Here is a 9,794-nt window from a genome sequence, read left to right as displayed (position 1 = left end):
TGTATATATATATATATATCTTCAGTACTCTTGCTGATTCATGTACATACTGCAAATGTTGTAGGATTTGTACGTAAGCCATTCATGATCGATTTATGATCTCTCCCTGTTTTAATACCTTTCTCCAATATCCCAACTCGCCATATAATCTTAGCCTAGCTAGCTTTCAACCACTAGGAAGCTGGTAACCAAGTTTTGCCGGGCATGATCACCATGATATGCAAAACCCAAAAAATAAGAATAACATAACATAATATATAATGGATGAAAATCGCTTTGTAATGAAGTATAAAAGGAGTCTTTCGACTTATATAGATGATCTAGAGTAGGCTATATATTGGCCAGCTTATTATTCCAACTAGAAAAACTCATCAGAGCTTATCTATGATTACATACCCAATGAAACTGTATAACTTTATGTAATCGTTTCTTGTCGAAATCGATGGAACTTTAACCCCAGCGGAAGCCAAAGCATCCTCACAGTAATTGGCATCGTGGCGGCGATTCTCACGTCATAGCTCGCAACCTCAACGTCATCGTCTAACTCTCCGAGTGCACTTCGGAATGATCCAACCGCTGAGTCGTACCAAGAGGAGCACGCTTCGAGGGGTGCATGCACTGGTGCGGTTTTTCTTGAGCAAATCATCAACTTGAGCATGGAAATTAGGGCTAATCCTAATACCAAACGACCTTGGGAATCCATTAATGGCATCTGGCAATGGAGATTGTTGCACCTGAGGTTGATGGATCGATCAGAGGGTTTTGGCGAACAAGAATGGCTGATCATGTGGCTGGCTGATCTTTTTATAGTCAAAATTAAGAAAGAGTTTGGGTTTGAATTAGGAAGGTTCATTAAATAGTTAACTTGCAGCAGTTCATAGCCAGTTTAGGACAATCATCTGTCAAAGCTCAATTGCCATTATTTGATCATTCGTGTCTAATTTCTTGATCTCTTTGTTCATACCAAAAAGTTGTTCATTGCTGTGTATATAGGATAGCTGTAATTGTATGAGCTAGCTTCCCTCGTTTATTTTTGCAGATGAGATCATGAGATAAGTTGAGTTGATATTAAAGTTAAAAAGTTGAATAAAATATTATTAAAATATATTATTTTTATATTATTTTTATTTTAAAAATTAAAAAATTTGAATTGTTTATTTTATTTTGTATAGAAATTTAAAAAAGTTGCAATGATTAGATGAGATGAGTTGAAATGAACTGTAAAAACAAACTAGGCCAAGGTTAAGGTCATGACATTTTAAGATATATTATAGTTCCTCTACTGAATTTTTAAAATTTGAATTATATATATTATATTTAATTTCAATTTTATCAGCATTAATTAATCATCACCTAATTTAGGGTATTAATCTTGCATGATAATTGATCTCTTCCAACTTCACCGTGTGATCGTACTAGCTAGGTTGAAAATATTGTGACATTTTACAAACTATACTCTTATGTTTACATATGATCCCTACGTCATTACATTCCAGATTCAAGCTAGCTAGGATGTGCACCTTCTTACATATTTATTATTTACTACTAGCTAGTCGAATATGTGCAGAAATAATTTAATTTATTAAGAAAAAAAATATTACAAATAACTAAGTTAACATACGTGGAAATTGATTTTGAGAGAACTTTTTTGTGCTAATTACACAGATATTTGGACTGAAGGTGAAAATAAAATAAAATACTTCTTCCAAAAGAAGACCTTAAACCTCCTCCACTACAACATATATATATATATACTAGGTAAAAGCAACGTGAAAAGCACGTTTGCTTAATTTAATTATACGATTATTTTTAAGAATTAATACCTTCAAGGGAGTAAATGGGCTAACACCGTATCTACAGAGCCCAAATCACAATGGCAGGATGAAGATGTCAGGAAAATTGACGTCACATTGGGGAGTCGATTAATCAAGGTTAGCAAAAAGATACAAGCTTGTATTTCAAAAGAGAATATGGCACAAAAGGTTTCATACTTGAGTCTATAAACAAAATGCACTTTTGTATTGACATAAAATAGCATATTCAATAGTTTCTTGATGACCTTGAAACCACCAAACAATTCCCTTAAGGCAGATTAAACAAGGAGATTGCACTACACACTGCAAAGCAATTGATATGACAAGCACAGCATATGGGGCTCACTCATGCTTTTTTTCACATCAACTATTAAACTCTATCAGGTAATCCCAAAATTGAGGCCATATGGAAAATGATTACTTAAATCAGCCCTGGGATTTAAGCATAAGTATCAAAGATCAATAAACACTCTAGGCACTTACCATGTACTCAAAAATGAACAAGAGTTCATTATTTTCCCGGACAACCTCCTTCAACTTTATGATACTGGGATGATTTAATTTACGAAGCGACTGCAAAAGGCAATGTTACTTAAGATGCAAACAGCACACACCATAGAATAATCCATACACGCATACGAAGGTTTGTAAACTATTTCCATTCAAATTTACTATAGTCCATACCTTTAGTTCTCGTAACTTTGTGTTCTTGCCAAAAGTAAAACTCTCTCTTTAATTTCTTGACAGCAACCTATATGTCAGAACCTCCAATATGGACACAAAATAAGATAATGTCTGCACATCTATGTCACTTTGTTGCCAAAAGAAAAGCAAAAAGAAACAGAATTATACCATCTTGGACTCGATTTGGCATAAAGCCACTGGGGTGACAGAGGTATGCTACTTTCTGATGCCACCTGATCTACAATAATGAAAACTAACAACTCTTTACATCAGAGCAGAAACATGAGGCAAAATGACAGCATGTAACACGCATAGGACTCAATAGTTATCCTTTTGGCAAGAAATAAATCCAACTGAACAATAATACCTTTCAACTCATCAAGCAACCCCATAAGTGCCTTGTCCTCTTCATTCCCTTCATAAGCTTCTCCTGGCAAAGTATGAACAAGATGAAAAACTTATTATATTAAGCTTCCATTTGCAAAGTGCAACTGGAAACAAACAATAGAGAAAGAAATAGCTTATAATTGTTGTCCTGAAACGTGTATAAGAGCTTAGAGGTCAATCGAAAACAGATAGAATGCCGCAAGCACTGTACCAAAACGCTCAGAGCTCTAAAATATGAACGATTTCAGCCAAATAAATAACTAACTTCCCAATAGCCATCCTCATGGGCCAACAAATCTCGAGTGTTGAATGAAATGCGAAGATTTGTCAATAAAGCTTCGTGTTCCCAACTTAAGGGCCCAGAAGCATATATTGCCTCTAGAGTGCTGCGATAAGCATGCAACTCTATGGATTCTTGCAAGTACATCCTCATCTCCACAATTATAAAAGGAATCTGCATCACTACGAATAGGATCTGCATCTTGAGTAGGATCTGAAAAATTATGACCACTTTTGCTATTAGAATTAATATCTATACGTTACATACCCACAAAATGATCTGAAATATACCAATAAAAGGGAATAAAAATCAGAAACGTATTTGCAGCTTATATTGAAAATCCTAATTGACGGGGTTGATTGCTCAAAAAAGAAAATGAAGTAGTACACCACAAACTATGATGCTCCATATCAACAACCCCCAACCTCGCATTGAATCCAAATCTTGCGAACCATCGGCTACGAGGTTTTGCATTTTCGGAATCAGCCAACCAATCAAAACCGATGAAAATCTGGAACAAATTCAAATGAAAAATAAAAACGAGGTAGAGTAAGATCGAGCTTGCCTTACCCCATTAATGAGTCGCGAGTGAACTCTTTAATAATGGGAATGAAAAAGAAGCCAGAGCGATGAACACGAAGGAAGCGTTATTTTACTTTTTCATAAATATTCTTTTTACAGCAATTAAAGAGACAGGTGAAGTTCGATGGCCAGACAATTTAACGGAAAGTTAACATTCCTGTAGCTCTGTTAAACCAAGAAATTTCCGTTTGATAGACGCTTTATATATATATAGGTAGATATATATTATTGCCACAAAACTGCTTGCGGAGAGATCAAAATCGTCACAAATAATCATCTATTGCGGCGATATTCAGTACATGCATGTTGCTACTTGGTCGATGTATAATTTTGTAAGCGGGCAATGCTGGGGTGGATACCAAATGTGCACACAAGGGTAAATAGTTTTTTTCTTTTTCTTTTAATCATTTTTTAAGCATATTTAACTTTTAAAAAAATAAAAAATAAAAACACTAATTCACTAATAGTCATTTTTTTAATCATTAAAAAAAATAAAAATATATGAGTAAACACATTTGAGAGTCGTACTAGCATTTTCCTTTTGTAAGCTAAATTCAATGGAGGTTGAGATATTCTGCCCCAAAAAAGTAACCATCAAATTTATATTTTAGCGAAAATACGTTTTTCAACTTCATAGACCAATTTCGACTCTGAATTGTTTATTAATATTCGAAGCATACAAGCAGCTAGCATGGCTAATTCAATTGGCTGAGCCTAAGCCAATCATAATTCCCTACGTACGGTTTAATATCTGCAATGAACATTCAAGAATGCAGGTACTGAATCTTGGCTATAAACTGAACGGCTTGAAATGGGGAATTACTTTCAAGTTCAACGCTGTGGGTTTTATTTACACAAAAGAATAAAGCCAGAACTAGAGAATTGATACAAAAGAGCAAAATACACAATATCCATGGATAAGAAAAAGAATAAAAGGAACAATGGCAAAAGACACTTTCTCCTCATCTCTCAAACAATTACACACATTTATATGCTTTCTGAAAAATAGTAAAGCTGCTAGCATTCCCACATTAAGAAACAGAAGTCCTATACCTGAAAGGTGGGTAAATTGGAGTCCCCTTGGCATAATTGTAAACCTCTCATCAATCTCAGCTCCCTCCCAAACAAGGAAAAGAACATCAAAGTAATCACACATCACCCAAGTGGCGGTCATGCTAACACTCAAATAAACAAATTACCCCATCACTGACGTGCTTCCTTTGCGGCGACATAACTTCTACTTTCAGTGACATTGGAGTTTGCAAAGACTTCTGGGGCAATTTCCCAGCTCCCACTTCTTCCCCAACTCGAGTGACGAGCATCAGACCGAATGGTAGGAGCTCGATGATCCGAACCCAAAACTGAATCAGCATCCAAGGTATTATTTGGAGGTCCATTGCTCCCTCTGCTGCGTATGTCTTCATCAATTTCATCAATATTGCGACGTTGGGAGATCTTCAATAGGTCTTCACCAATATCTAGATCATCTTCTACCTTTGAACGAGCATCCACACCTAAATCCTCTGCTGTTACCCCCTCCCGAGGGGCAGGTGAAGGGGTAGGCCTTTGTACCTCCTCTTGAACAAAAGCCCGGAAGTTGTTCCTTGAGGGCTTCACTTTTGTGCAAAATACCTCTTGAAAGTTATTCAAACAACCCCGGTCAAAGACATTGATCCTGTTTTCTGCTCTGTACCGGAAGTTTTCATAGGTAGTCTGAACAACATCAACCGATATTAATCAAGCTGGTAAAACGCACATGGTAAACAATGCTGCCAATCTTTCATTTTGACGAAAGAAAAGGTTGATAATAATTATCAAAAGCTACTTGGAAGTAAATATGCATATTTCTTGTACATTGGCCACAAACTCATAAAGTTCGCACTCAAATGTTTCCCGCCCAAAAAAAAGTTAAAAACAAGGTCTTAAAAAGTTATATACTCAGATAGGATGATATGTCCTCTCTTTTCTATACACTTTGCCTTTTCAGTGTACACACCTTTTCAGATCATACATAAAATGAGCTAATCAATTTCCTCTCTTTTCTACACTGTTTCTTCTTTTTTTTGGTGTACCTACACCTTTTCTAATCCTTCATTGAATGAGCTTGAGCCTAACATGGAACTCGAATTGCTCAGAGAGTATCATGCTAAAAGCACAAATTTACAAAAAGATAATAACCGACCTGGTTTGTGCCAATAAGGTACAAATGGAAGCCAGTAAGTCCACCGACAAACCACAGAGAAATGAAACAATAGGCCATTAGTATCACAGATGCAGGAGATTCTTTCATCGCTTTCCAAACTGTGCCATCAACATCATCCATCAGAACCTTGATGTACAAAGCTGACATGGCAAACACGTAGATGCAAAGAAGAGTTGCTGAAGAAACAAACATAAAGAAGTAGCGATAGTTGCGCTGCACAAACAGGGGCCAGGAACACAACATTATGACGAAAATAGCAGCATCAGTACAGATCTCATAAGTGAAATAAATTTGATTTCAATGTTAAACAACATACCAGACCAATGCATTGGCCAACCCAAGGGCAATGGTGGTCAAAACGCTCCACACAGTTATTGCAAATGGAGCAATGGGAGCAACGGGGAGGTCTATATAGCATGCAGGTATCACAATACTTCACCTTCACAGTATAACCATTGACCGTTACTTCTTTTGTTCGAGGGAACTGAAGGCTTGGTGTTTGTCGTCCCCCAATGTCATAAGAAGAGTCATACCGAAATTCTTCCTCTGGTGGATGTAAATTACGTGGAATAATACCCGGGTCCCGGGCTGAAGTAAGAAAAAGAAGTACCAAGACCTATCAAGATCAACAAAGAATATTAAAGCAATGTCAAAACCTAACAGATCGATAATGAGGAAATTACTTTTAGAACGTATCCAAGACATAGTTCAAACCTAGAAATAAGAATAATGAGAGTAAAATGAAGAAAAAAACATCTCAGTGGATGAAGAGATTTGTTATAACTCCTTTCCAAATCTTGGCTCGTCAAACCCACCCCTGGAGAGCAAAACCCCGGATACCATCCGCCAAAACCGTGTATCAAATAATCAGAGGAACTCCTAGTGCAGAATCAAACCCAGGATGTTTGAGACTACAGCTCATCCAAAGCCCTCCTTTTGACTACTAGGTTGCATGATGACAGGTAGTTTGTTCCAACTCTTTAAAGGGAAAATACAATTGGTACCTTAATATTAAACTTAAGGTCATACAACAACACCCAACTCTCCCCAAAGGAAAAACAACTAATATGAATAAGCAATTTGTCATTAGAAGGTTAAACCAGTAAAATCTGGTTTCAACCACCAATTGTCATATTTACACTCCAAAGACTTGCGACAGCTGACTTAGGACCTACATATTTTTCTCTTTTCTGGTCAGAATTTAAGGTAAAATGACTTGGCAAGAAGAGATTTTGAATGAAATTTGTTACTTGTCTTGATCATAAGATTACAATGCAAAACTTGAGTATTATGTGCCTGTTAATGACTGCACAAGCATGGTCATCCATCTGAACATGAACATATACCAAAGCATGCGATCAAACAAATTCACATCATATCCTGACAATGTTCAGTGGCAAGTAAATAAAAGATTAAGCAGACTTACGTAGATAGTGAAGACAATCGCTACCACAAGAATCACATATCCCACATTATGCTGCAAAACTTCATGCGGAAGATGCCTTGCAACAAACACACAAAATATGATAACTGGTACAAGAATAAGCAATAACGTAACAAGCAGTGATCTAGCATCAGGTCCAAATATCAACCTCCCACCAAGGATGAACTTCTGCAAAAGATAGACGATAAATACTTAAATACAAAATTAAATAGAAACATAATATTCATAAAGCCATATCTTTTGAAACAAATGCAACAGAACATTTAGAGAGACAGACGAGTGAGAGAGAACTTACCTGGGCATATCATCCCACTGAGTGGGTAAATTATCTCACATAAGTATGCCCACAAAACAAATAGCCTTTCAATTATATTACTAACCCAGGATTTCCAATAAAAAATTCTCTAGTTTTTCAACCCATGAGCCTTACATGGGTATATCACCCAATTTCAAGCAACCTCCACTTTTTTCCCCTTTTAGACGACAATTTCACTTATTTACAATGAATACAGGTGGAGACTGCATTAACCAATATGAAACCTTCAGAAGCTATTAAACATGGTCCTGTTTAGTATGAAACTACAAAGGTTCAAGGAGGATGAAAGTCAAGGTATCAGAGGATTGGACCGATGCACTCACCCTCGACTTTCTGCCTTGATGTGAAACAAAGCAATATCACAACCACTCGAAAATACATTTGTGCAACAATTAACACGTTGGGAGCTTCATGCGCAATGCCCTTTACCCATATAGTACTCATAATTTCATAAACACCGAAAATCAAGAATAACATTACAGCTCGAAGTTAGGGGTTAGGGGAAGTATAACCACCAGTGCAAAAATAGAAAGTTTGTTTTGAATAGTTAGCACGATGGACTCACTAGACATCTCTGCAAACCTAAACATAAGCATCCGTGTGTCTTGAAATTGAGCCTAACATACAACCCTTTTGAATCAGGTGAGATCACAAGATACTTAAAAATTTAAAAGATGACTCTTTTTCTCCTCCATTTTTTTAACCAAGCAAAGATGATTTATATGATGCGTCCTTTGACCACCGAACCCAAGTTGATCCCAAGTCAAACTGTAAGAAAAATTAAGAAAAGAAAATCAGTCCATAATGAAGTATCTTCATCGATTTTCTTGTTCACTGAACTCTTCCTCCAAACCAGATCTAGCACCTCCATTAGTTGCTAAGGGTGTTGAAAATAAAAGAAATTTTTCAGAAAGGAGTTCTGATTCTAAGCTTAAAATTTCCATAACCGCCAACCCAAATCCACTAAACTAAGCATAACACGTCGAGTTCATCTTCTTGAATACGGAAACCAACAAGAAAAACGTAATGATGATAGCTAATACATACAGTCAAACTTCCATTTATCAGCGAAAAAAAGGGAATTAAGTAGAAGCGACCTAATAACCCAATTCCGCAGATTAATTCATCAAAATTAACAAACCTAGTTCCGCACATTCACCAAACAAATAACCGAATCAATGAAAACCCACTAATTTTTTCACAAACCCAACAAATCTAAAGCACACCCAGATAGCAAAAAACAAGCTTAAGTTTCAAATGCAAACGAAAAAAAAGAAGCAACAAGTGTCTTACATTACGTCCTTTCCAAGCTTCGTACACGCGCTTTGCCATGAGAGAATCGCACGCTCTTCGTCACACTCACGCGGGCACGGAGTCGAAGACTTGGAACTTGTGGTTGTTCATCTCACTCGCATTTGGACCCCCCTCCCCTAAATCACTGTGCAACCACACTCGATTTGCCGTGCTTTTGAGGTGTTAATATAATATTGGGGCTCAGACCAGGGCCCTCTTCTTCAAGGGTTTCCTTTGAGATTTCACAGAGAGAGGAAGAGAGGGTGATATCTGAGACTCAGATGGCGGTTTCAAAATTTTGGAATTTTCAGAAGCGTCCCTTCTCTTTTTCCCTTTGCGTGAGAGACAGAGAGAGAGAGAGAGATACCTTTGTAGTTTGTAGGGGAAATGTTGTACACTCTGATATATGGGGAAATGAAATTCCCCCACTTTTCCTCAGGTCTTTAAAAGTGAAATTTGATCAACTGATTGAAATGTCTAATCTACCCCCCATTTTAAACTTCTCTTTTCGGCTCTGATCATGCCACGTCATCAAAACTGGTGGTTCTTAGTGACGTGGCAAGATCGAATTGGTTCTTGCAAGTACTGTCCCACTGGTACTCAGTTGGGTATGCAGGGGAATATGTGAGTATTTTGGTCCACCAACGGGGCCAAAACATTTGGGAGATAAAAAGACAGCCTAGCTGTTGTTTTTTTTCTTTTTTCTTTTTGTAGTTTCCGATGGAGAGAAAAATAAAATAAACAAAAAAGCCCAAAAAATAAAGGGGAAAAAAAAAACAGCTCAGCCCAAT

General features: G+C 36.9%; 1 protein-coding gene across 2 annotated transcripts; it reads right to left on the bottom strand.

Moving 5' to 3' along the window:
• Positions 1-4,612: 4,612 nt before the first annotated feature.
• Positions 4,613-9,418, bottom strand: LOC109011396 (protein S-acyltransferase 8-like). 2 transcript variants are annotated; one of them, XM_018992581.2, is made up of 6 exons: positions 9,004-9,401; positions 7,543-7,562; positions 7,377-7,452; positions 6,267-6,566; positions 5,930-6,163; positions 4,613-5,460 (listed from the first exon to the last, which is right to left on the bottom strand). In XM_018992581.2, the coding sequence occupies exons 1-6, from the start codon at positions 9,040-9,042 to the stop codon at positions 4,951-4,953; spliced, it is 1,179 nt and encodes a 392-aa protein (XP_018848126.1). In that variant the 5' UTR covers positions 9,043-9,401; the 3' UTR covers positions 4,613-4,950. The 2 variants fall into 2 exon arrangements, with proteins under 2 accessions (XP_018848126.1, XP_018848125.1); XM_018992580.2 differs by having other exon boundaries at positions 7,377-7,562; positions 9,004-9,418.
• Positions 9,419-9,794: the final 376 nt, after the last annotated feature.

This window comes from Juglans regia, chromosome 6 (genome assembly GCF_001411555.2).
Source record: "Juglans regia cultivar Chandler chromosome 6, Walnut 2.0, whole genome shotgun sequence".
NCBI classification, from domain to species: Eukaryota; Viridiplantae; Streptophyta; class Magnoliopsida; order Fagales; family Juglandaceae; genus Juglans; species Juglans regia.
The sequence above is the reverse complement of the archived record's forward strand: the minus strand, read 5'-3'. Positions and strand labels throughout refer to the sequence as shown.